This window comes from Paroedura picta, chromosome 11 (assembly GCF_049243985.1).
Source record: "Paroedura picta isolate Pp20150507F chromosome 11, Ppicta_v3.0, whole genome shotgun sequence".
Classification (NCBI taxonomy): Eukaryota; Metazoa; Chordata; class Lepidosauria; order Squamata; family Gekkonidae; genus Paroedura; species Paroedura picta.
In genome coordinates, this window is record NC_135379.1 from 33,271,800 (window position 1) to 33,299,756 (window position 27,957).

At 40.4% G+C, this 27,957-nt stretch overlaps 1 protein-coding gene across 2 annotated transcripts; it reads left to right on the top strand.

The window, feature by feature from the left end:
• On the top strand, positions 1 to 27,936 carry RAB5A (RAB5A, member RAS oncogene family). 2 transcript variants are annotated; one of them, XM_077302628.1, is made up of 7 exons: positions 1 to 263; positions 1,625 to 1,655; positions 9,593 to 9,844; positions 14,100 to 14,251; positions 21,823 to 21,945; positions 25,339 to 25,432; positions 26,480 to 27,936. In XM_077302628.1, exons 3-7 carry the CDS (start codon positions 9,682 to 9,684, stop codon positions 26,593 to 26,595), a joined length of 648 nt encoding a protein of 215 aa, XP_077158743.1. In that variant the 5' UTR covers positions 1 to 263; positions 1,625 to 1,655; positions 9,593 to 9,681; the 3' UTR covers positions 26,596 to 27,936. The 2 variants fall into 2 exon arrangements, with proteins under 2 accessions (XP_077158743.1, XP_077158742.1); XM_077302627.1 differs by lacking the exon at positions 1,625 to 1,655 and having other exon boundaries at positions 3 to 263.
• The last annotated feature ends 21 nt before the right edge of the window (positions 27,937 to 27,957 follow it).

The following is a 27,957-nucleotide window of genomic DNA, read 5'->3' on the forward strand; positions in this document are numbered from 1 at the left end:
GGTGGGCGTGGTGACGTGGCAAGAGGAAGTGGCGTGTTTGTGTTTTGGTCCGGTAGGAGGAGGCGGAGGCGAGGGAGACGGAAGTTGGCGGCCGTCCCCCCCCCTACCACCACCGTGAGGCGCGGAAGAACCTCCGTCCCTCATCTTCTGTGTGCGAGTCGCCAGGTGCCAGCGGTCGCCGGCCTGCCTTCAGGCAGTCATCTGCTCGCTTTCCGGCGGCGGACTGAAGCGGTAGGAAGGCCGCCACCTCCCATCACTGCCAGGTAACGCGCTGAGGCCGGAGTCGGTGGGGGAAGGGAGCGACCGGCGCTCCGAGAGGCAGGCAGGCAGGCGCCCTCCTCTTGCCCCCCTTTTCTCTAGTGGCGCCGGCGGGGCCTCCAGTGGCCGGGCGGGACGTTGAGCAAGGCTGGCTCCTTCCACCCTCAAAATGGCGCCCCCATTTCTCCCACTTCCTCTTACTCCTGTGTCAAGCAGCGAGGCGGGGCCGATGGAAGAGTTGGAGGGATGGATTGAGAGAGGCGGCCGCTCGCAGGATGGGCTTAGGAATGCGAGGGAAGCCGCATCAGCAAGTAGGAAGTGAGAAGTGTTGGGGGATCGGCACCCCTTCCGCTCGCCAGCAATGAGGCCGGAGTTCTTCAAGAAAACAGGCCCCAAGAATAACCAGGGGGAAAGCTGCTCCCTCTGCTTTCGGTTCTACGGCGTGAACAAAACCTAGTCGGCTGAAATCGCCCTAGCAGGCTGGAATAGATAGATTTAAACCGATTCAGAGGTGTAGAGAAGGCAGCAGGAACTCACGTTTATATTGCTGTCATTTTGCTGACGTTTGCTAGCCGAGGTGTTTAGAGGGTAGGACTGAAAAACATTTAGAAGGAAGTCTTCTCCTGTAAAAAATAACTGAAAGTTTAGGTCGTTGTTGGCTGTGACCTCATGTATTCTTTGAAGCAGAGGAGGAACATGACAATTTTACTCTGTAATTTATACTTGTACTTCAGTAATAGCTGTTCAGGAAACTTTTTTGGCTCTTGAAGAGGGTTTTACTTGAAAAAAAGCAAGACTAGGGTGATAATACGGATATTTAAACTCAAGAAGCAAAGGAGCAAATGGCAAAAGCCATTAAGAGTATGTGTGTGTGTGTGTGTGTGTGTGGGTTCAGACCATTATTGAATGCTCTCATGGTGGGCTTCCTAATACACTGTCCTGTCACTGTCAGATCTCATCCCAGCCAGCAAGTATAACTAAGGTTACACTGCTATGGACACTTAAGAATAAATTCCATTCAGCTTAGTTGAACTTGCACCTGCATAGCATTGAACACTCAATTGGGTTTAGTTTGAATTAAATAGTCCTCATAGAGGTGCTGTTTTCATGATTTGTATAATTGAACTACAGGTGTATTTGTGTACATTCTTGGGAATAATTTTCAGTGAAACTACTGGGACTTTTAAATGCATAGAATTGAGCTGCCTGATTTTACTGACTGTGGTTTGTCACATTCTTACTAAAGGTACACTTAACCTACTTTTTTTTTGGCTTTAGTGTCCAAAGCTAAATTAAATAGTGCAAGTAAATGAGAAATTAAGTTGCTGATGAGTACTTTTGAGTTATGTTTTCTGATTATTCTTAGGTATGACAATGATCTTCTTAATATATAGCCTGTAAGTATAATATCTTATAAATGCCAAACTTTCTTAAATTAAAATTGAGGATGTGTTTGTACTGACATCTTTTAAAAATCTAGTTTTATCTTTATGCGTGTATGTTTCACAAAGCTTCTGTGTCCTAGATAATTACAGAGGAAAGCATAAACATAAATATTAGTTGTTGAAAGTTATATTATTCTATAACATTACACATGATGGTGTATTGAAAGAAATTGAATGGTTATGTAAAAACAGTATAATCAGTATTACAGTAAACAATAGCATGTTGGTTCATTTCAGATAAAATTTAAATTTATCTAAAAAGTGTTGTAGGCATCATCTTAGTAGCATGATTCACAGTGCCACCCTAAACAAAGTTGCACCCTTTGTATTACATCAGAGTCAATGAGATTAGAAACATGTAACTCTTGTTTAGGAGGCCATTGTTAAGGAAGCACTGATAAACCAATGCCCAGATTAATTAAAATAATCAAACATATTGAATCACATTTAACAAAATATCACATTTTATGGTGTTTTTGCTTCTCATAGCTTCAGCTATAAGCCTGTGGCTTGACAACACAAAAGTGTTGTCAAGCCATAGCTGACTTTTGACAACCCCATAGAGTTTTTAAGGCAAGAGATATTCAGAGGTGTTTTGCCACTGCCTGCCTCTGTGTCGACTTAGCCTTTATATAGCATTGACAGCATTTAAAGTATTTTATACACTTTATTCTTAAAATAGCCCTGAATAGTAGACAAATATGTGCATATTGTAGTTTCCTAAATTCACAGCAGTGGCAAGATCTAAATTGGATACTTTTGTAGGTGGCAATTATTTTAACCACCCTGCTGTATGAGTTCCACAGTTTGCCTTGAAACTTAAAATGACAAGTGAAAAAGAGTAAAAAGGGAAGGCTGAAAAATGTAAGATACTTATTTTGTAATGAGGGTTCATGAAAATACTCTTTGAAATAATTATAACAATTTGATTTTATGGGCAATTCATGTTGATCTACCTTTGTCAAGTTGTCAAATTATACCAGTAATCAAAATCATTAATGGCAAAAAAAAAATCTTCTGTAATAGTGGAGTAGTGTGCTCATTCTTGAATTGGTGGTGCTTTTTTCTGTAGAAAAAATGCAAACAATGCAGAACTCTGAAAGAATTGCCTTTGTAATCTTAGGGGAAAATAGAGTCCATTGTGAACATTATAATTGACAGAACTGTAAAAACTTGTGCAGTGCACATGATAATGGTGACATTTATAGGGTAACATGCTAAATATTAATTTTGCTTTCTGCTTTTAATATTCTGTTCAAAAAATTAGCATTGTTATTTATTTTATTATTTATTTATTTGAGACCAAGCAATATCGGCAACATCTACAGGGCCCCTGTTCCCTCCCTCCCAGAAATCTATTCATGCATTCTGCCCCGGTCCTGTTTGCACTATTGCAGTCCGTTACCTCTGTTATAGTTATTAATATTAATTAGTACTGTTGTTGAAATCATTTATAGGTTATGGGAAAACTAAGTTCCATTTATCAATTTTTTACATTCCATGTTAAACTACCACTCTTCCCTGAAGCTCAGGACTGTTCTTACAGATGGAAAGAATGTGATACACTTTCAAACATTGTTTTTTAAAGGGTTGGGGGAGGCTGGTTGTTAAATATATGTAGTTGATTTGTAATAGCTACTTAGGTTCATGGAAGAATGTGGACCAGTTTAGAAATATCTGAGTTTCTTCTCAGAACAAGGCTGACCTCCGTACCCTAATCACAAATAGCTTTTCCAACTCGCTTCCATTTAGTCTTAAGTGTTCAGATACTCATAGAAAGATAAAGTTTGATGTTTCTTTCTACCCGGCTCATTGTTGTAGCCTATTTATTCCACCAAAGCAGAAAGTAGGTAACTTCATAAAACCAACATTTTAGCAAGAAGTTGGACAACAGAGTACTGAAATACTATATTTTCAAAATCTGTTTGTAACTATCATGTTCAAATGAAGAACTTTGATAGTTGGGCCAGATATCTCAAAATTTCATTGTCATAGTATTTTAAGCAGTGATTTTATTGTAGTGTGTTTCAGTAGTTCTGAAAGGAAATTGAACAGGGTTGATCCAACCAGTTTTTCTATTAGTGACAAAGAAAGGAAAATGTTCCCTTTGACTCTCCAACCCCTAAAGTCTGTATTTTGGATCATAGAACCTGCATGTGCAAAAAACACGTAGAATGGCAGCTGTAATAAGTAAGGGGACAGGCTGGGATTGACCAAAAAAACTGACCAATTCTAATCCAAGGCTGCTTAATCATTTTTCATCAAAACATTTTTTGTATGACACAGCAAGTTGTTTTTGATGTTTGTATGTAAATTTCAGGTTGTGCCATTCAGTGGTGGTAGATGAAAAAATCAATTGTTTTCTATACTAGCTCCAATATTCTGTTAATTGAACTTTTTAATAACACTGGAATTATGTGAAATTTGGGAGATATTTGATTAGGGATAGAGGTTAATTTTTTGTTGAGATGGAGTTTTTGCCCTATTTAAATGTATTAATGTCATATAATCATATCTTTAATAAAATTCTGTGAAATTATGAAGAAGTTGTTATTGGTGCCATCAAGTTATGGCTGACATAGTGATTCTGAAGGGTTTTCAAGGCAAGAGATGTCCTGAGGTAGATTGTTGCTGCCTGCCTTGGTGTAGCAACCCTGGTGGATCCCATCCAAATACTAACCAGGGCTGACTCTGCTTAGACTCTGACAAGGTCTAGGCTGGGCCATCAAAGTCATGTAGTGATACATTTATTTGTATATAGCCATAGGCCTTAATTGAGGCTTTTGAGCTCTGGTGCTGGAGAAGACTCTTGAGAGTCCCTTGGACTGCAAGACAAACAAACCGGTCAGTCCTAGAGGAGATCAGCACTGACTGCTCCTTAGAAGGCCAGATCCTGAAGATGAAACTCAAATACTTTGGCCACCTCATGAGAAGGAAGGACTCCCTGGAGAAGAGCCTAATGCTGGGAGCGATTGAGAGCAAAAGAAGAAGGGGACGACAGAGAATGAGGTGGCTGGATGGAGTCACTGAAGCAGTAGGTGCAAACTTAAATGGACTCTGGGGAATGGTAGAGGACAGGAAGGCCAGGAGGATCATTGTCCATGGGGTCGCAATGGGTCGGACACAACTTCGCACCTAACAACAATAGGCCTTTGCAAAATATAAAATACAAATTTATAAACAGTAAAATAGAATTAAAAGAACTGTATAAAAATATAAAATTTAAGACCAAAGAACTGAATCAGCATACATGACTACAGAGTGCAAGAGTATTAAGAGCCTGCCTTAATGGTAATAATGTTGGCCCTTATTTTCCTTGCAGCCAAAGCAAAAAGAGCGGTATTATATGTTACTTTATCAACCTGGTCAGATAAAAGATAGATTGTCTTTTCAGCAACAGACGGACATTTAGAGCCCCTTAAGATCTCATTGAGGAATTTGGCCCTGGGTTGAGAGTAAAGTAAGCAGTCAAGTATGTAATGGGGTAAATCCTCCAGAGCTTGGGCACCACAAATAAAAAAACGCTGTTTGTTTGTTTGTTTGTTGGCATACAGCTAAAATGGCCAGCCAATACCTCTGTGGGCATCGCTTCAAATTGGAGTATCCAGGTCATGTAGGATTGGGGTTTGGTGGTAACAATCATTAGAAAGTATGTCACTAAAATACAAAACTCTGCTGAAAAATTAGTGACTTAAATGTTGGGGCTGGCCCCAGAGACAAAGAAAATTGACCAGAGTGCATTTTGTAGTGATTGCTAAGCAAAGATGAGCTGTGGCAAATATTGTCACTGAGAATGTGTTTTGTTTGCTTTTATACGAACATGTTGTGTTAACACTGTGCAAAAAGATGTGCTCTGTGCCAAACTGATCTCATGATTGGACAAAGAAAAGACTACAAATTTGGGGGGAACTAAGACTACAATTTTGGATCCAACTAGTGTTGGATGCAGCCAGCATTTCCATGCAATCTAATCTAGTTACCCTCCTTACAATAGGCCCTGTTCTACATGGCGTTTGTCCGTGCAGGTTCCATGATTCTCAGAGGACAGCCTTTTCTGATGCTTCAGGGGTAATCCTCCTTCCTTTATCACCTGCTGAAAAGGTGGTTGGATCCAACTCCAATGCCTGTTTGTAAAGGCTAAGTAAAAAAAAAAGATTTATCAGTTGAAATGATCCACAGTTGAATAGTCAAAATCATAAAAAGTTCTGGGAGAGCCAGCTTGGTGTAGTGTTTAGGAGTGTGGACTTCTGATCTGGTTTGAATCCGCGCTTCCCCAAATGAAACCAGCTGGGTGACCTTGGGCTTGCCCCAACACTGATAAAGCTGTTCTGACCGAGCAGGAATATCAGGGCTCTCTCAGCCTCACCCATCTCACAGGGTGTCTGTTGTGGGGAGAGGAATGGGAAGGAGATTGTAAGCCGCTTTGAGACTCCTTCGGGTAGAGAAAAGCGGCATATGAGAACCAACTCTTCTTCTGGGAGAAGGCTATTTGGACGTTCTAATTCACAGCTGAAGTTGGAAGCAGATGTGGAGTAACACAATCCTAAAATAATTTGCAATCCTAAAATAATACCCAAGCACTGCTAAATAAAATGAGATGACTTTGAGTATATCTTTTTAGGATTGATCCCATGATGTATACATGAAAGAAAGCTGTTATAAGCTACTATTAGGTATATGGAAACAGGCCCACTAAATGTTTAAAGATATTACAGGATCTGAAACATCAGTGGTACCTAAGATAGTGTTAGAATTTCTTTAAAATGTATCAGGTTTGATTATGTAGATTTACAACTTGCTTGACAGCAGCAAGAATGTTTTGTTGCAGAATTGAAATTTTCCAAAAGCCACTATCATGGGTTGGCACAAATATCTGTGGGATGTAGAATAAGAAGAAATCTTACAAAAGAGAAGGAAAAGATTTATAGGGAATTGCATATTTATTGAATACTGAAATACAGTTTCTGTATATAATTGCTACAAAAAAAAGAGGAAAATCAAAATTAACACTCTTAATTGTGTCTCGGATAGGAAACTTCAGCAGTTATATCACTGAAGCAATATGGGCCCAACAATGTATCCTTGTCAGAGTAGTGGTTGCTCAGTGTGTGTTTTTGCAGTAGCTGAGGCTTTTTAAATATTTGATGAAAGCCACATGCAAAACAAGGATTTACTTATTTTTTCCCCACTCTTTCTCCACGAATTCTGGATAGTTTCCTCTCTTTTTTTATCCTAATAATCCTGTGATATAACTTGGCTTTGGAGATTCATGGGTTTTTTCCTGCCATTTTTTGGTGAAGTAGGTTAAACTGTCACTGCTCCAGTACTGTTCCATTATTCTAACCCAGAATTTGTTGTGGGATGTTCTTTCCATTGAACCAATATGGTGTTATTTGCCTGATAGCGTGCTATGGATTTATTCTGTAGTTTTTTGAGCTGAGTTGGTAGAACAAAAACATGTTCAATTTTGTAGTCTGGGAACCTGGTTCTAGAGCCTTTTGTGGCGCAGAGTAGTAAGGCAGCAGGCATGCAGTCTGAAAGCTCTGCTCATGAGGTTGGGCGTTCAATCCCAGCAGCTGGCTCAAGGTTGACTCAGCCTTCCATCCTTCTGAGGTCGGTAAAATGAGTACCCAGCTTGCTGGGGGGTAAACGGTAATGACTGGGGAAGGCACTGGCAAACCACCCCATATTGATTCTGCCATGAAAATGCTAGAGGGCATCACCGCAAGAGTCAGACATGACCCGATGCTTGCACAGGGGGATGCCTTTACCTTTAACCTGGTTCTGTCAGCTTCCATGACCAAGGAGTTCAAGGACAGGGTTTAAAGTACTCGTATAGGAAGGTGGTCATCGAAGTTCATACTGTCACAGTGTTCTTCCAGGATTTATGCAAGCTTGCTTTAAACATTTGGAACACACTTTGGAGCAAGTCTTGCCAAGACTTTAATTCAGATTCATAGTCCCAAGCAACAAGCCTTTAAGTGCCCAGCACTAGGGGTTCCCTAGAAGTTTTCAATATTTCCAATGTAGGTAGTAAGAAATCCATAACAATTTACTCTTAACAATTAAGTTCTAGTGGTAACGATAATAATTTTAAATAGTATAGCAAGTAGTTATGTCTGTGGAGTCCAGTTCCAAATAGAAAATTACCTAAATCTATTTATTTATTCGACTTATTGCCCACAACTCTCATATTAGGCAGGTTACAACAGTCTGTTAAAAACCCATATACATCAATACAGACTCCAAAAAACATACTCTTAAAACGGTTAAAAACCATGGCGGTCACTAACTCTCTAGCCGCTCAGAAATCTATTGTAGGAGTGGGAGGAGTGAGCACAGATCACATATATATATCTTATATATTTTATATATTTTAGTGTGAAAATTTCATTATATAGGATAGAGACTTCAGTTGGGTTGGATTTTGCCAGCCTGCCAAGCAAGAACAAGAGAGGGCAGAAACTATGTGAAGGAAACATGGCACTGTATCTAGAGTTGAAGTAAACATTGCAATCCTTGAAAACAGAAAGCAGCCTTTGCAATAAGTGGAGAAGCAGCTAGTGTCTTATTGCACCTGGGCTTGCCGTTTCTTTCTGCTAAGGATATAGAAGGATAGTGTCGAGTAAGTACTGTTTAGTTCCGAACAGGATGTGAAATAGCTGGTGGTCCAGTAAAGTGTTGTGAGGAAGTTCAGTGGAAAAAATCTGACTTAAGCAGCAACTTTTTGCTTTTGTTCAGGGTCTAGACTGGTGTGGTACAATGTAGAAATATGCAGACTTGAATCTTTTATTGTTTAAAGTTTAATTGAAAAAATAATTTAGTTTTCATTTTTAAATGGAAGGAAAACTTAATGTAGGCAGGCTTACCATGTATTATACCAAAATCCGGAGTAGAATGACTCGTATCATTAGTTTGTGCATTCTTCAAGATGAATGTGTGATTTCAGTAGGAAATCTGTAGATGAATAACTACAGGGCTTCACAAGGTCTTATTTGTGGCTGCTTCCTTCTAGTGGAAGCCTCACACTTAAAAAAAAAACACACACACTCATGCTTGTGTGGCATTACATGAGGCGCAAAGGGCTGGCTATCACCTTTTCTCCACTGTATCTTATTGCGTACATAGCAGTGCATTGACATGATAATTCTGTAGATGTGTTGTACAAACTATATATTCATATTTTGTTTAAACATGTGCTAAAAGATGTGTATATTGCATTAAAATAACATTGGAATTTGAGTTATCTGATATGTGATTATTCTGTAAGGCAGGGGTAGTCAAACTGCGGCCCTCCAGATGTCCACAGACTACAATTCCCATGAGGCCCTGCCAGCATTCGCTGGCAGGGGCTCATGGGAATTGCAGTCCGTGGACATCTGGAGGGCCGCAGTTTGACGACCCCTGCTGTAAGGCATGTTCTGGATAACCAGTGCCTTGACTGTTTTTCAAATAATTATTTCAACTCTCTCTGGCTGTTTTGTTGTTTTTCTATCACCATGCTTAAATTTAAAAAATCCAAAACGTTTACAATATATTATGGAGCTATTATTATTATTATTATTATTATTATTATTATTATTATTATTATTATTATTATTATTATTATTTTAAATCAAGTAAATCCTATCGTGTTTCCAAAGGTGTTCGCTTATGAATTTTTCCAGTTTAGCTGCTATAATCTATGATTTACTGGCACTTAAAATAGTTGATCATTTTGGAAAAAAATGGTTTGTTAAATGCTGATGAATTTTACACGTATGCATTTTTATTCCTGTTGTACAATAAAACTGCAAAATACTTGTACAGGGCTTAGTAAGAGGATTTAAAAAATAAACTAATGATGTATTTATATATCAGATTTCTGAATGCTGTTTTTTTTGGGCCAGGTTACTTTGAGGTGAAGAAGCAGTAAAGTTCACATCCTGGGAACTTCCTTCTAAGAATCTGAAACAAGGGACTCTTTTCTAGTTTGGACATGGCCAACCGGGGAGCAACTAGACCCAATGGGCCCAATGCTGGGAATAAAATATGTCAGTTCAAGTTAGTTCTTCTGGGTGAATCTGCTGTTGGCAAATCAAGTCTGGTGCTTCGTTTTGTAAAAGGCCAGTTTCATGAGTTTCAGGAGAGTACAATTGGAGGTGAGTAAAAATTACATTTATATTCATAATTCTTTATATTCATCTGTAGTACATAGCACCACGAGTAATAATTGTTTTGAATTGTTTACTGTGACAAATACCATTCTTGTTAGCTTTGTTATATTTATATTTGTAAAGTAAATAGTGTGTTCTGGTATGTGTTGTGTATTCAGCATTTCTTATGAAAGATTATAAATTAATAGAATTGTCCTGATAGAAAAGGGCAGGGCAAACCTGAGTAGCATCAGAATTTGTGACAGTATTGTATATGGATAAAAAATTATGATACAATGGCTATAGGCATTTGCATTTAAAATTAGCTGTACCTCATAGTGGAGTTTTCAATAGATCTCATTCTTTCTGACAATATTCTGTATAAATAAAAAAAGCTGTCATAGTATCATTCCATCATGTAAAACATTGATTTAAATTAAGCCCTCAGAAATCTGGTACCTTAGGTGGAATAAACTTTATTTTCCTTGCAAATACTAAATTATTAAAATAGATGTTATAAATGTCATTAATCTCTGATGAATGTATCACATTATTTTGTCCCTCTAAGGCCCAGTATGTATGGCCGCTGAAACGGCGATTTCTGGTCACATGGAAAACACGGAGGGGGAAGACGCGATGCACACCGGTTATGCATGGGGTGGGGCGCGACGGTGGCAAAACCCAGAGTAACCGATTATGCACGCGGCGATCCCAGCGCCACTTCTGATTGCGCCCCGGTCATCCGAAAGCTGCGCTTTCTTCCGCGTTTCGCGAACGCGGCTTTTTCAGCGGCATGCACCATGCGTTATCAGTGATTTTAGTCGCCGCCATTCCACCCCGAATGTGCGTTATTCCCCCCGTGCATAATGGGTCTAAAAGAGCATCTGTTTTATTTTTTTGCATTGTTGTAGATATAGGTTGCCACCAATTCTGGTGTTATGAAATATTTTACCTGTTTGCTGAAACAGTGCACAATATTCGTTGTTCCCTTTGATCACTGTTTGACAAAAGTGGATAGGTGGAAGGGGCAAGTATGCGATACTCAAATTGAGAAAGTGACTAGCTTCTGAATTCTCAGATGCTGAATGGTGATAGAATATAAATAAAATGGCAGTCTATTTTATGGCAGACTGAAAAAAACATATTCCAAAATAAACTTTCAGGAGTCAGGACTCGTATCATTAGATGTACCCAGAATATATTGTAAATCAGAAGAGTCTCCCTTGCTGAAAGAACTACATGGTGTGAAACTGCAGAATCTTTTAACTGCAATTCCCTTTGGCCTCTTCAATAATGACCTGTTTTTGCTACCTTTTAAATGACCAAATAATACCAGACTTCATAGAAAGCTTATCAACATAATTGCCACTCAAGTTTACACCCTAACTACAGATGTTGCTGAAGAAGAAATTGAAAGCTTTTATGTCCTGGAAGAAATTGATCACACACTTAAACAAGGACAAAATAAACAAAAGTTCGAAACAATACACTGAGGAACTATACAGAAGATATGAAAGAATGATAGATTCCTTCCAAGAAATGTATCTTTTAAAAAAATCTTTGGGTTTAGAAAAAAATGTGAAACTTTCATTGACAGCAGTTGGGAGAAACAGGTAACCAGCAGTATATGGGATATCAGTAAAGGTATTTTAGGCCACAGAAAGTGTGTCCAAGAATTCACCAATCATGAAAAAAAGTTGTTTTTGTGGTGGTGAACCTGTTCTTTGAACAAGCATCTCTGTACCTTGTGCCTTCTTGCCCATGGCACAGAAGTTGGCTTCCATGTTTGTACAACATTTATATATATAGACTCTACACCATAACAACGGAGATAATATTGGTTAGGGACCCTCAGTTTGTTGCCAAATTCTGGAGGGAGTTTTTAAAATTAGCAGGGATTGAATCAGGGCTGAGTTCAGCCTATCATCTTGAAACCAGTAGCCAAACTGAATGTTTAAATCAAATATTAGGACAACATCTCTGGTGTTTTATAAGCTTTCAGCAGGACCCGGTGGACTTGCTGCATTTTGCTGTGCATCAAAGTACTGGCATGTCTATGAACCTAAGAACCATTAGAAGATTTGCAAAAGTGAGTGGAACAAATCCAGACCACTTGGGAGGAATTGAAATTGACATTAACCAAAGCAAAGAACCTTTGCTGATCATGAGATCCCCATGGTCATTTAAACTGGGGACCAGGTCTATATTTCCGCTACACATTAAGGAGTCAACAACCATGTAAAAGACTGAGTTACAAGCACACGGGACCTTTTAAGATTATAAAAGTAACCAATGATGTAATGGTTGAAATTCAGTTGTCACAAATGTATAAAAATGTTCATCCTGTATTTCACCGCAGTTTACTGAAGAAATCCCCAGGGACAGATGAATGGCACCCACCAGTGGCAAGCCTGTCCCATTTATGGTTGATGGAAATGTATATTATGAGATGTCTCAAACATTGGACTCTAGGCTCACCTACAGTATTTAATCATGTGGGAAGATTTTACTGAGGGAGAGAATCAGTGGGTGAGCTGTAAGCATGTGCATGCACCCACTCTCGTTAGAGAATTTCATTAAAAGAACCCATTCAACCCTGCCCTAGGATGAGGGGTTTGTCTTGGGGAGGCAGAATGCCTGTTTGTCAACTTCCTGCCGTGGTAATCTGATATTGAATTTTGTGAGGTATCATTGAGGGACCAATTGTAGCCTGTTGATGCCTACTGTCTGTGGTAAAGGTACAGCTTTTACTGACTACTGTAACAAGGGAAGGGTGAAGCAGGCTTTGGAAATATGTATCTGCTTGCTATCATTTTCAGTGTTTTGCTTTCTGTATAGCCTAATTAAATTTTTTCAAAGTTGATGAACTTGTTGGAGGAGGGGAGGTTGAATGTATCATAGGGCCTGACCTTGATCATCTGGGTATGAGTGATATTATGTGCACTTACTGTGGGACCAGAGGAGCCTGCTTTCTCCTTTAGGAGGGGGGGGGAGTTCCACCTTCAATATTTGGGGTGGGTTTGTGCTAGTAGGGGATGGAAACTTGGGGCTATAATAATCTATGTATTGCAGTCAGAAAAATACCAGATGTTCAAACTGGTTTCAGAAAAGGAAGAAACACTAGAGATCATTTTGCAATTGACAAGAAGCTACTCTTATCCAGGGAAAATCAGGGAAACAGCCTGGTTTTCAGTTGGAAAATGCCTGGTGGAGGAGGTCTCTTTTGCAGGCCCTGTGAAATTGTTCTAGTTCCATTAGGGCCCGGATCTCATTCCACCAGGTAGGAGCCAGGATGGAGAAAGCTGCGGCCCTTGTTGAGGTCAGGTGAGCTTTTTGGGGGCCTGGGAAGGTTGGGCCAGCTGGTGGTTAGAGGTAGCGGAGCATAAAGCTCTTTGAGGGATGTAGGCAGAGAGGTGGTCCCTCAAGTACACTGGCCCAGATTGCATATGACTTTTAAGGTGATTACCTGAACCTTAAGTCTGATCCGGAATTCTACTGGTAACCATCACACTTGTTGGAGAATGGGCGAAATGTGGGACAAGATACAAATCTGGATAGTATTTCCTGAAACTATCCTGAACTAAAATATTGTTCTTTGTTATGCCTTAGATCTGAAATACAGCCTCAAAAACAAACATTTTATATATAAAGTGTGCTTGTTCTGCACAAGCTAAAGAAATGAATGCAAAGCAGCTGTCTTTATCTTCAGATATGATTCCGAAAGAACACTGAACTGTTGTAAATTGAGAACAAGCTGTGCTAATTTGAAATCATCATACTGGAAGATTTGGAATACAGAGTGTTTTTTTTTTTACTTTTAAAATACATATTGAGCTGTCACCGCATAGTTCAGTTTCCCATCTTCCTCCTCTGTTAGCTGGCAGACCAATGGTTTAAAAAAAAACACACACACACACACACACAGAAAATGTTCCGGATTCTGAATGATAGACATTTGACAGTAATTTGTTTTACATTGAATGCACAATATATCATATGTTGCTCTGGACATAGTGTATAAACTATGGGATGCATTTACAAAGCTGCCATACTACATTAATATAATCTTAGGAAGCAGAAACCTTGCAAGAAGGATTTGTCTATGCTCTAAGCACCATAGAACTAAATTGGTTATGGTTAGGTCTGATTTTATTTGGTTGTTCTTTCAGTGGTAATGAATGGCCTGCATATAGCTGTGGTGCATATTCTAGTGATCTAAAGAAGAAGTACATAATCACCATTCCTGTTGCTTTCTTTTCAGCTGCTTTTCTAACACAGACTGTGTGTCTTGATGACACAACAGTAAAATTTGAAATCTGGGATACAGCAGGTCAAGAACGATATCACAGTTTGGCACCAATGTACTACAGAGGAGCTCAGGCAGCTATAGTTGTATATGATATTACCAATGAGGTAAGTGAAATTAATCTAGTAGTGATTTAAAGGTATCACAAGCCTTCAAATTATGAATTAGTTGCTTTACGATGTGTCATGGTGGTGAAGAGATTTTCTGGCTGTGCTTTGGGTTTCAAAATAACTGTCCAAACAAACTGGCTTATAAATTTTGAAGCAACTGAATGTGTAATTTCACAGGTCCTGATTTTCTTTGGACCTAGTATTCAGCCCAAAAACTTAGGAGGTATAAAAATACAATATTTTCTTTGTTATACCGGTTAAGTTTAAGGGTGCCTGAAAGTTGTAAATGGCTGGAATTTATAAACAAAGCAAGTGGGAACTCTGAAGGAACTTGCAGACACAGGGCAATTTATACCCTCTGCCTTTCATCCTCCTTCACACCTTTTCTGTCACTTAGGACCCCTCATTCTGTCTCTTCCATTCCTTCTTCTCTTGTCACTCATGCCTTCTTTACTTTCTGTTTCCCTCCAATGGGCCTCTTGCTATCACCCTGGTCCCTTCCCTCTTCTAACCCAGACTCAGACCAGCCATTAGTTCTTTCTGCAGCTCTAATGGAAACAATGACAGTGCTGGCAGGTCCTGTCCTTCACCTTCTCCCCTGCTTGCCTTCAGTCAGCAGAGGAGAGTTGTTTGCGAGGAACTTACTGGGGGGAGTCCTTTGTTGCATCGGTGAAAGGGAACAGTTAGAGTCTGCAGCAGTTCCCCCTGAGCTTCACAGTGGGGAAATGCAGGTGCAGTAGATTCAGCCACAGCTGCATTGTTGCCCCAAGGGAGAGTAAGCTACAACAATCCTCCCCCCCCCCCCGCTTGCCTGAAACTTTGCTGAGGGGGAGTCTCATCATCTTCTGCAGTGGCACAACAACATTCAGAGAAAAATTCTCTGTGCTGGTGCAGAACTGTTCTTCAGTGGGAGAAATGTTACTGGAATGGTTGGATTATACCTCCACTTGCTCCAGGCAGGGCTATGCAAATTAGTACACCTTTACTGGACTGCAGTGGGCTGACCCTCTCCATTCCAATTGCTCCAGCAGGACCTTCATTGCAAAGCTCCATGACTCTGCAGAATGGTGTACTTTTAGGATTTGAAAAAGGAAATTCTCCATTGGATAAAAAAGGCTATTTTATTGACCTCCAAGACGAAGAAGTAATGCACGGAGGCAGGGAAGGAGTCTGCTTAGACACGGAACCATACCATCAGGCAGAGGTGTCTGGTAAGGGCACCCAGAAATTGCAACCTCCTCCCTGCTGGGGCTGACTGCAGCAGTGCAAATGCCTCGTTTTCTTTCTACTGAAGCAGGGAAGGGGGAAATAGCCTGGCTTGTAGCAATTGTGCCTCCTCCACTGCGAGAGACACAATGCTTCCAGGCAGAACTCGGCACAAACAGAAGATGTCGGAGGAGAACAAGCTGGGACTTCATCTGCAGCAGTGCAAATGGCCAATCCCTCACCCCTGTTTTACTGGTGCAGGGAGTGGGGAAATAGCTCAGCTTGTAGCAACTGTGCCTCCATTTTGAGAGGCAAAACACTCCCTGACAGAACTTGACACAATCAGAAGGCGCCGGAGGAAAGCAAGCTGGCCTTTGTCTCCAGTGGCACAGATTGGTAACATACCTGTGCCAAGAGTGCAGAGTGGGTGGGGAGGCATGATGAGTAAACGTATCTTCAAAGCCTTTGCCCAGACTAAACAGCATGGTGATAACCATTAATCTGAGCATGCTAATCCCCCCCCCCCCGTTAGTGCCCTCTGTGGTGGACTGACAGTGGCGACTAATTGGATCCCACAGCCCGTAGCAGGCAGGTCTCCAGACCTAATGAGTCCAAGAGCCCTGACTTGGATAGTCAAGGCTAGAATAAGTTCCGCAAAGCTGGGAGGCTGAGCAGGGCTGGCCCTGGCTGGCATTGGATGGGAAACCTCCAAGGAATACCAGGACCATGGTATGTGGAGAGAAGCAGCCTCTAAGCCCTTTTCCTACGTACTCGGCCTTTATGGACTCTCAGTCAATAACAGGAAAGTTAGTCACTTCCCAGTGAGGACTCAGTTTCAGTTTCAGCAAGAGAAAAATGAAGTCATAAAGGAGGCGGGGATCTAGCTTCAGGGGAAAGAAACAGGAGCTACTGTTTCATAAACCAGAGCTAGAAAGACAGGGACTTTGTACTGATATCCCACAGTTTCTGATGCTGATAGGGAATACAGTCAGAGTTTGTAGTAGCTTCCTTGCCTGTTCTTCAGAAAGGAGGGAGATCTGAAATAATATCTGACACAAAAGTCTCTACCAGACTTCAGATAGAACAATTCCTGTGGCTGTTAATGGAGATCACATAAAGCCTGAAAGTTTAGCCTAATTCTGTCGCTAGATTCATCATGGACAAGGTTAAAGAAATCAGCAAAGTTAGTCATTTAAGGGTTTTTAGAGACCATTCAAAGTTGCTGAACAACTTGAGGAGACCATGAGGGCCCCTGACCTAGATAGGCCAGGCTAACTCCGTCTCATCAAATTGCAAAAGCTAAACAGGATGGCTAACCATCTCTGAATATCTGATGCCTTCAGAACTTTACAAGGTCGCTAAAAATTCAGCTGTAAGTTTATGGCAAAAATGAACAAAGATTAGTTGCAAGGAAGTCAGGGAGAGCACCATTTACTTACTAAGCTAACTTCAAATACTACAGGCCCTGCCCCGGAGGGCCCAGGCTAGCCTGATCTTGTTAGATCTCAGAGACTAAGCTGGTTTGGCCCTGCTTAGTACTTGGATGGGAGACCACCCAGAATAGTCCAGGGTTGATACACAGAGGCTGGCAAATGGCAAACCACCTTTGCATTACAGTCTACTAAACATAGAATCTTCCGCTACAGATCACTGGTTTCTGTCCTGTCAGCACATGTTATAAATTTCCCTCCCATTTGCCCCACATAATTTGCTTCATCACCGGTCCTGGGATTAAAGGCACAGCATGTAAAAGGAACAGCAAACATGACGGGACTGGCTAAGCTGAAGAGAAGTAGACCACTCAGAGTAGAAATTCAACCAGCAGATTTTCCAGCAGATAACAGCGCTTTGGAATCACAGTGATGGACTTGTTTGACACAGCAGAGAATCATCAGGTGGACAGGTTTATGCCCAGGTACAAGGATAACAAAGCAGAAGTGACGGATTTATTTACTCAAGTGTGGCCTTGGGACCTTCTGTATGCTTTTCCATTGACACAAAGGTTAAGCAGGGTGCTCAGCAACTTCAGGGATATGTGAGCATTTCTGTTACTAGTAGAACCTTGTTGGCCGAGAAGGTCTTGGTTTTTTGGATCTAGTTCAACAAAAGATGGAGCAACCTTGACTGCTACCAGCAGGGGCAGACCTGAAAAATCAAGGTTCACTATGGCATCCAGATTCTCAGTGGCTGAAGCTGATGGTCTGGATACTGTGAGGAAAACGTTAATGAATGCTGGAATTCCTAGAGATATTATTGAGATCATTTTTCATGCCAGAAGGCCAACAACCAGGCGTATTTATAATTATAGTTGGTTGACATTGAAGACATGGTCTAGAAGTTGCAGAGTCTGTCCCAACAATCTTCCTCCTAAGGACATTTTGGGTTTCTACATGAAGGAAGAGGTCTTAGATCAAGCATCCTAAAATGCCAGGTATCTACCCTAGAGGCAGGCTTAGAAGTTATGGGCTTTAACGGGCATTACAAATAATGAACTAATTCATAAATAGTTGAAAGGTGCCACACAGTTAGCACTTCCTGGCCAACACAGATTTCCTATGTGGAGTCTATCCAAAGTGCTATTGGCACTGTTAAAACATCCTTTTGAACCACTTAAAAGAGTGCAACTAAAGTATCTATCATAGAAAGTGGCATTCTGATTTCAATTACTACAGCTAGAAATGTGGCAGAAGGGAAAGCTCTATCAAATTAGAAAAACAAACTGTTTCATAAGAATTCAGTGGTACTCAGAATGGATCCCTCGTTCATACCAGAGGCTTAACTCAAGGCTTCATACTGATGGACTGATTATATCTCCGTCCTTCTTTCCTAAGCCTTTGGCACCAAGGGAAAGTGAATGGCACAGGCTGGATGTGAGGAAGGCATTAAAGGTATATCAGGACAGAACCAAAGGGTTTCATTTGTCAGATGCTGTATTTGTTGATCATCTAGGAAATAAGGCATTTTAGAGTGCCATTGCAAATTGGATTAGGCAGTGCATAAAACAGACCTATGACACTTTAGGGCTGAAAAAACCCACAGATATTACTGCACTTCAATCAGGTCATCAGCTTCACCTGCAGCCTTTCAGACAAGAGCACCTCTCAAAGAGATACGCAGAATGGCCATATGGTCTTACCACAACATTTGTTAAGCATTACAAAATAGATTCACGAGTATCAGAAGGGATGTTGTTTGGCAGGAGTGTCTTGAATCAGGTGCAAACCAAAAGAGGTAACATTGAATAAGAATTATTGGTACCTGTAGAGCCTCTTGTGGCGCAGAGTGGTAAGGCAGCTGTCTGAAAGCTTTGCCCATGAGGCTGGGAGTTAAATCTCAGCAGCCGGCTCAAGGTTGACTCAGCCTTCCATCCTTCCGAGGTCGGTAAAATGAGTACCCAGCTTGCTGGGAGGTAAATGGTAATGACTGGGGAAGGCACTGGCAAACCACCCCATATTGAGTCTGCCATGAAAACGCTAGAGGGCGTCACCCCAAGGGTCAGACATGACTTGGTGCTTGCACAGGGGATACCTTTACCTTTACCCACCTGAGGTTAAGCTGTTCTATATAACCATTGCTGGAGGACTTCCCCCCCATTGAAGAAGAACGGATAATTGGCTTACCTGAAGAATCCTTCTCTTCAGTGGGGTGAAGTCCTCCAGCATATTTTCCCACCACTGTTATAGTTCGTATATTTGGATGTTACGTTGCAAAGTTGTATGAAGGAACAAAAGTTCTACTGTTGTTGTTAACTTATCTTAAACAAGGTTAAGATTTACGTCTGCCTACATTTATTGTGGAGCTTATTGGCAATTGTATGCCTGGAAAGGGTCAGTCCACTACCGTCCAGTAAAGGCATACTAATTTGCATAGCCCTGCCTGGAGCAAGTGGAGGTGTGACCTAACCATTCCTAGCAGACTTTGCCCCAATGAAGAGAATGTTTCTTCAGGTAAGCCAATTATCCGTTCTCTGGGTTTTTGCATTTTTGCTTTTTTGTAACCTCCTCTTTTAGCAGCTTTAGGATTTTTCTGCAAGCCTGGGGTTTCCCCCAGATTTTGAGAACAAATAACTGATTTTCTCACTGGCATTTGCCAGAGCATGTGAAGGACAAAAGCTATGGCTTATCAATGCAATTCTGTGTTCACTTCCCTGAGAGTAAGTCCCATTGAGCACTATGAGGCTGACTTCAAAGTTACAGGATTGCCCTGGATCTTCTGCTTATTTTCATAGGAGAAAAGTTTCTCATTTTACGGAAAATGGGCTATAGAATTAGCTTGATTGGACTGTCAGGATGTATCAGGGATGATATATTTTTAAAATGTTTATAATAGTAGCAAAAATGTTTTTAAATGAAAATACAGGTTTAAGTTAGAAGACAGACAACAATTATCTAATGAGATATGATAATCCATCTATGACCTTTTGCAGGAAACTTAGAAAGTCTTCACTGTTTTGCTGGCATCTATTGCACGTATACATGAATGATAGCAATTTTGATGAAGAGCTGTACAATCTCAAAAAACTGTTGAGATACTCTTTCACCTTTATGGGTTTCAGCAACCTTTTTGTTTAGATATGAGAATATATTGTAATACCTATCCACTCTGCAATAAAATTGGTAAAGAACAAACTTAAGTTTGTCAGTTTTAAAAACAAATTCATTTGAATCTGGTTTCATAACTGAAAAGCAATAGCCATTTTGTGTGCTGCACAAGTTGAGTTTTATATGGCCCTTGAATTTTTTTCAGCATACTGCACATATCCTAAACACTTCATTGCTTTCTGCCTCGGTATGTGGCAGCAGGTGTGTCCTTTATGGCAGGGGTCCCCAACCCCCGGGCCACGCCTGCCTCCCCCCCTGCGTGGAACTGCCACGCATGCGCGTTTGCGCCCCCTGGTGGCCAAAACGTGCATGCGCGGCAGTTCCACGCGTGCGCGTTTTTGAGCAACTGCGGCAGCCGGGCCGCTGGCTCTCCCCCACCCCCGGAGGCGGTCCCCAACCAGATGAACGTTGGGGACCGCTGCTTTATGGTATGACAAGTCTTCCCCACTTTTGCTTTTTCTCCCTCTTCTTCTCCACTCATCTTCTTCCCCTATCCCCTTTCCACTTTCATCTCATGCTACCTTTCCATTCCTGGTGAGTTCTTCCAGCTCCTCCTCCTCCTGAAAACCACTGTTGTGTGCTTGCACCTGCATGAATGAGGACTTGTCCATCCTTCTTGCTGGGGCCTGCAAGCCTAAGCTTGGGGGCTGATTAATATTTGCTTGCGTTGACGAGACAAAAAATGAGTTCAGGCCAAAACAAAGAAATAGACTTACAGTATTTGCTGGCGTATAAGACTACTTTTCCCCCCTGAAAAACATGCCTCCAAGTGGGGGGGGGGGTTGTCCTATACGCCAGGTGCACTTCAGTTGGGATAGACATAGCTGCCCATAGTGGCCCATAGTACTGTAATGTAATGTAACAAACTCTATATTTTGAGTGGAAATGTTGGGGGGTCGTCTTATACGCCCAGTCGTCTTATATGCTGGCAAATACGGTAACTGTTAGACATAATGTTTTTTCTAATCAGGGTTTTGTGTCTGGACAAAGTGTTTTAAACTGGAATCTGAAGAGTTCCTTTAGGGGCTTTCCTAGAAACCTGCATGTGCCTAATAGGGATTCTTGTTTTCCCTTCATATAGCAGACTCGTTCCATATCATGATTGAAAAGCACTTTGCTTTGAAGTTTGCTATATATACAGGGGAGAGGGCTCCTATTAAAGAAATGACACTGCTTTAGCACATTATGTGCATACTAGACCTAGGTGGGTATTGTATACCACGTTGCATCAGTGGTAGTTCTGATTAAAGGGGTGAAGCTGACATGTACATTTGCCTTTTTATCAGAGTACTCAGAAATCTTCCCAAATTAATCTATTGGACAAGGCTTGGTTATGGTGTTCGTTGGACCTCAGCTGGTTTCATGTTTGCAAACTGAGATAGTTGCTTCAGTCAGGTTTATTCCAACTATATGCACCTTCGATAATGAAAGAAGTACCTTAACATTTTTGTTTAAGATAAGGGATCAGCTTTGAGGTATTCCCAAAATTATATTGTTGGAGTAACAGTCACACAGAGCACAACTTTAAATCACCTTCAATCCTAAGCAAATTTCCACTGAAGAAAATGGAATTTTGTCCCAAGTAAATGTGTTGACACTTTTAGAGTGCTTCAATTAAAATGTTAGGAAAAGTAAAGCATTGAGAATGTAATTTTTAAACAGCATGTGCAGGGTCATATTAAGCTAATGTTATAAAGTCGGCTGAAGATGTTTCTAACCAGTGATGCTGAAATCAACAATTTTGGTTTTAATGTTTAACAGGAATCCTTTGCAAGAGCAAAAAACTGGGTAAAAGAACTTCAGAGGCAAGCAAGTCCTAACATTGTAATAGCTTTAGCAGGAAATAAGGCCGATCTAGCTAACAAAAGGGCTGTAGATTTTCAGGTAAGTTCTGGTTTTTAGATTTGATCATAACTTGTAGCTTTGACCAAATGTCATGTAGACATTACAGCTTCTTTCATCATTTTGTTTCATTGTAGTCAGAAAAACACTTTGATTTTGTATTATGGTTAATATCTCAGCTTTTTGCTTCCTTAAAAAGAAATCTACAACAAAACATCAAAATAAGGTCTGGCAGTATAAGTATGTGGGAAATAGACCATGTTTAAATATTATACTATAGGATGAAATATATTACAAGTAGAATTAAATATACCTTATGCTGCATTTTCATATTTGCTGAAAATATCGGTAGTAATCTAGAGTTTTTGAGTGGAGCAGTATGCCCCATACCTTATATGGTGAATGCTGTGTGTTGTAGTTGGAGTACTTGAAAGGTGTAATGCTCTATGTAAACGTGCCAGATGATATTCCCTGTTGGCATCCCCTTTTTATTGCTCCTTGTCTGGGAATATAGTTTCCAACTGTCTCCTTCCCCAAATGAAAAAAAGGGGAGGGGGAATAATAAATTCAAATAATAATTCGGTTTACTGGAAAGCCAGCAGGCTATAAAGTTGTTGTAGGCCTCAACCATTGGCTTGGCAGAAAAGCTCTGTCTTACAGGATCTGCTAAACAGTTTAAGAGCCTTGCTCTCATTTGACAGAGTATTCCACAAGGGCCAGAGCCGAAAAAGTCCTGGCCCGTGTTGAGGCCGATTTTACTTCCTTGGGCTAGGGATCCTAACAGATTTTGTTTGCTATAACTTAACATTCTTCGGGGGTCATAGTGGAAAAGGCAGTCCCTTAGATACGAAGATCTCAGACTGTTTGGGGCCTTGAAGGTGAGAACCAAAACTTGAATCTGATCCAGTCCCCTATCTGGAACCAGTGAAGCTGGGAGAGCATTGGTTGCATGCAACCACAACAGTTGAAGCTCCTGGAGCACCTAGAAACCCTAGAACAATTTAGTACTTAAGATAACATTCACTGGAGGTTGCTCATTGGCTGGTTTGGCCTTAAGTATTAATACTACTGCTAAATTTAATTACATTCATATTGAAATTAAAGGAAACATGAAATAGGTACTCTCATTTCATTCTCATACAAATCCCACAAGGTAAACTCTCAGGAAACTTCAAGAGTAAATGGAGAGATGGTTCCAAGTCTTACTCATCCAAGTCCAATCCTGCATCCATTAAAAACTACATTGGCTCAGTCCTTCTCTAAGGAAATATATTCACAAAGTGCCTAAAACTGCTAGGCACTGTACAGATATTAAAGAATCATTTTGCTTGCAGGCCTGTGCTCTAAATATAAAATCAAGGTTCAATACTAACTAAACGAAATGAGATAATCACAAAAAGCCAAGACAAACAGAAGTGTCTTCAGTCAACATCTGAGTGTTCAAACGAAAGTCAGGAACCGAATGGCAAGTGGAAGGCCATTAGAAGAAATGTGATTGTTTAAAAATGATAGCTACTGTGAAGGCTGTTCCTCTATCGTCTCTTCTAGCATTGGACGTGGCATTCTTAATAAAAACAGTTGAGGGGAGAAACTTGAAAATACACCTATCTTGTAACTCAATGGTTCTGCATGGTTCACATTGATTTTGTTTGCAGTTTTGTGTCCATGTTTCAGTTTTAATTGCTTGAGCTTTTCTAAATTTTCAAATGCTTATTCTTTGCTTCAGATTTACTTGCTTAATAGGTATTCTCACCTTTGGTTCCTGTTATGTCCAAAAATATCCCCCAGAACTTCAGGTTCCGATTTTTGATGTGAAAAAATATGGTAGTACTTAGGTTTATCTAAAATCAATCCTGAACACTCTCAAGAAGTTAAATTTACCAGACTGAGACTATTCTTTGATCACATTATTAGAAGATGAGTCATTGGAAAAGACAATAGTGTTAGGAAAAGTTAAAGGCAGCAGGAAAAGAGGACAGCCCATTATGAGATTGGTTGACTCATTCAAGGAATCCATGGCTTCATTTTGCAAGACTGAGCAAGGCTGTTAACGATAGGGTATTTTGGAAGTCATTAATTCATAGAGTTATTATGGTTAGGATGTGAGCAATTAACACATTTGTTAGAAAATTCTTTGAAATGCCACAACATGCAAAATGGAGATCTTCCACCAGGCATTTGGCTGAGGCTGGGTGCAATGAGTACTGGGGAATTTCAACCCCCCCCCCCAAGTTCTTGGGTATTAGACCATATAGAATCACCCTGTTGTAGTCCTTACCCCTAGATACTGCAGCCCACCAAATTATATGTGTTGGAGGCTGGGGAGATCTTTTAGTCTTACCGCCATCTTGTATTTCATTGTTAGGTGTATTTTATTGGGGTAAGAGTTGGGGATTTTATTGTTGTAAGATTTTGTTACCATGTTTTATATAAATGTTGTAAACCACCGCGAGCCAGTTCGCTGGGAGCAGCGGTCTAGAAATCAAATTATAAATAAATATAAATAAATAAACCTCTTGTGGACTATAAACGACTTAATCAAATGCATGTTTTGGTCTGAAGAAGCACATTGTAGACCATAAAATACTGTGCTAGAATAGATTTATTAGTCTTAAGATGCTGCTGGACTCTACTCAAATGGGGCAAATTTTTAATTAGCTGTAAATTGTGGCGCAGAGTGGTAAGGCAGCTGTCTGAAAGCTTTGCCCATAAGGCTGGGAGTTCAATCCCAGCAGCCGGCTCAAGGCCTTCCATCCTTCCGAGGTCGGTAAAATGAGTACCCAGCTTGCTGGGGGGTAAACGGTAATGACTGGGGAAGGCACTGGCAAACCACCCCGTATTGAGTCTGCCATGAAAACGCTAGAGGGCATCACCCCAAGGGTCAGACATGACTCGGTGCTTGCACAGGGGATACCTTTACCTTTACCTTTATGTTAACATGCAGATTTGAAACAATATTTATTCTTCGGCTGGTATCAACAAAATATTGTTTAAACCAGCGGTCCCTAACCTTTTTGTGATTGAGGACCGCCTCTGGGGGTGGGGAGAGCCGGAGGCCCAGGCGCCGCAAACGTGCCGCAGCTGCGTGCAAACATGCATGTACAGAGTTGCCGTGCATGCATGTTTGTGCCAGCAGGGGGCGGAAACGTGCATGCGCAACAGCTCCACACATGTGTGTTTGCATCTGACAGCGTACCGGCAGCCACGCCTGCCTCTTCCCCCCCCCTTGCTGCGAGAAGCTCACCGGGCTGCGAGCGAAACGGCTACTTAGGCGGCTGCTTTGCTCGCGGCCTGGCGAGCTTCTCGCTGCAGTGGGGGAGAGGCAGGCGCAGCCGGCGGCAGCCCAGTACCGAGGCCTTTGGCCCGCGGACTGGGTTTGACGACCCCCGGTTTAAACCACAAGTACGTGAAAAAAAAATCTTGCTTAATTTACAGGAAGCACAGTCTTATGCAGATGACAACAGTTTATTGTTCATGGAGACATCTGCTAAAACATCAATGAATGTAAACGAAATATTCATGGCAATTGGTAAGTCAACTATTTAATGGAATCTACACTTTACAAATGGGGTTGTATGGAAATGCTGCTATGATATGGAAAGTGCATAAATATTGCTTCTGAACCCTGAGTTCTGTTTGGCAAACAAGCTTCTCGCCTTTATTTGATAGAGGTTTGTTTGTGGTTCTAAGGTGAACAAAAGACAGATATTGTTACCTTGTACAAAATTGTACAAGTACATAAATGATCAGCTTCTGTTTAAACATTGTTAGGAAAGAACAGTATTATACAAACCTATAGGTTAATATAAATGCCAGTCCCTAACATTTTGATTTTTGTGTAGTCCCTAACATTTTTTAGCTTTTAGATAATTTCTTATTTACTACCATAAGACTCAAATGCTTCTCTTATGTATAGGTTAAATGGTCTGAGAATATTAGTGAACCATTGCTTGTATCCAGAATGCATTGTATCAGTGCAGCACTTCTTGTAGAATAACTTCTTGACCAAGAGGGGTCCCCTGATCCTGGGGAGTAGGAGTTCTTGTGGGGAAATATGAGGCTGTAGTGGGAAGCTGGTTGCTATTATCTTGGTGTCTCTGCTGTTTTCTCTTATTGCTGACTTTCACTTGGAAAGCCTAACTTGGAAAGCAGATATGCTAAATGCTGGGTGGGCCTTTCTGCCCTCTTACCGTGTACCTGGAAAGCATTTCCAGGAGCACTTGCACTGGGATTCACTGGCAGAAGCTTGTAGCTCCACCAAAGCTGAAGATTAAAAGAAGGAAAACTGTGGAATAGATATATTTATGTAAACTCTGCTGTATAATCTGTTTTTTTTTTCTGTTCCCATGCTAGGCTAGTTAATTTATTTAAACTTGTCAATTCACATAAGCATTGTCCTTTAGAATCTTGTGTATCTGAAGGCAACCGTGCAGGTGATCACTAGGCAGATACCTGTGGATTGGCAGCCCCGTATAAACTAGTACAGGCATTTGTGTACTATTTGGAGACAAAATAAACCACCTAAAATAGACTTTGAAACCTAAAAATTGATTTTTACTTCCTTCTCGTTTTGTAGCTAAAAAGTTGCCAAAGAATGAACCACAGAATGCAGGGGCCAACTCTGTCAGAGGAAGAGGAGTAGATCTTACTGAACCAACACAACCAACTAAGAGTCAATGCTGTAGTAACTAAATCTTCAGCTACTTTAAACTGTCTTGAATATTTTCTGCTTCCTAACTTGTTAATAACAATGGAATTTGGAGTGTTTAACCTGGCCCAATACAGCTTCCAAAATCGAAGAGACTTATGAAATAGTCATTTCTAATACAGAATGATTTTGTCCTAATTTTTAATAACATGCATGTATCACTGGCTGTTTCAGCAAAAGGGGGGGAAAGGAAGCTGAATAGACTTGCTTCAGTTGAAAGGTTTATAAACTGTATCACATGTCATTAGGGATAGACCAAACTACTCCATGGATCTGCAGCTAACCAGTTAGTTCCTCAAGCTTTGGATAGTGGTTGCTGTTAAAGTATAACAAATAGACCTGGGATTGTCCATTTGTGGTATGGGAAAAATAACTAACTTATAACACCTTCTGAAGATCCTATAAGCTTATTCACAGTATTTATGCAAAATGTTGTTTATGTGGGTATCTACCATTTAAATATACATTCCACATTTTCATAATTTAACTACAAAATACATGCAGCATTAACATGTTCTAGATCCTGTGCTTGCAGAACAATTGGTTTTTTAGTTGTTACGCTTATATGTAAATTCGTCGACCCAGTTTCAAGTGATAAAATCAAGTTTTAATTTAATTGTTTTCTGTTTATCAAATGGCAGAACCAATGAATTCAACTGCTAACATAACAAGAGTTTTTCACAAGCTATTGAGAGTTTTCCAAGTAAAACGAAAAGTAGGAGTCTGATTTGTGTTTAATCACTGTTGACCAAAACACAGTTATGTCCCTGTAAAAGTCAAATCAGTCAGTGCACTAACAATCATGTACATTTAACTTGATTTTAAATTGGGATATTAATGTACTGTAAATAGGGTACTGCATTGTAGTCTACATCTGTTTAATACTCTGTACTATTTAAGAGTTGCTTAAAAATATACAATATGTACAGTTACTTTAAAGAGCTAACATTTCTTTCCCCCAGGATTTGAGGGGATTAAGTTCTTCCTTCATGGGTAGAACAGTAATAAATGATGCTCCTGTACCTGTAACATAAGTACTACTGTCTGTCTGTAATGAACTCTGCAAGTTTGTTTTCCAAAGTCCATTTTATTTTGGTCTGTCCAGTATATTGCACTAATTCTTTAGTTATTTTCATTATATGAAATCTACCAAGTGTCAGAAAAGATGATTTAATCTATTTAAATGTTGAACTGCTAGCAGAAACTTACATGTGCAGATTGTAAATTTGCAGTAATTTGGGCTTAGCAAGGAAAATGACAGTTCACCAGTGTTTAGTTTTATATTGAGGTGCTCAGGTTTGAATAAAGTGGTATAAAACAGGAAATCATTGCAGTCATTCTTAAAC

Bases quoted from the DNA above. Each gene is read 5' to 3' on its own strand.
- RAB5A (XM_077302628.1), top strand. From the start codon at position 9,682: ATGGCCAACCGGGGAGCAACTAGACCCAATGGGCCCAATGCTGGGAAT. The intron at 9,845-14,099 runs GTGAGTAAAAAT...CTTTCTTTTCAG, and splicing joins TCAGGAGAGTACAATTGGAG to CTGCTTTTCTAACACAGACT. The intron at 25,433-26,479 runs GTAAGTCAACTA...CTCGTTTTGTAG, and splicing joins CGAAATATTCATGGCAATTG to CTAAAAAGTTGCCAAAGAAT.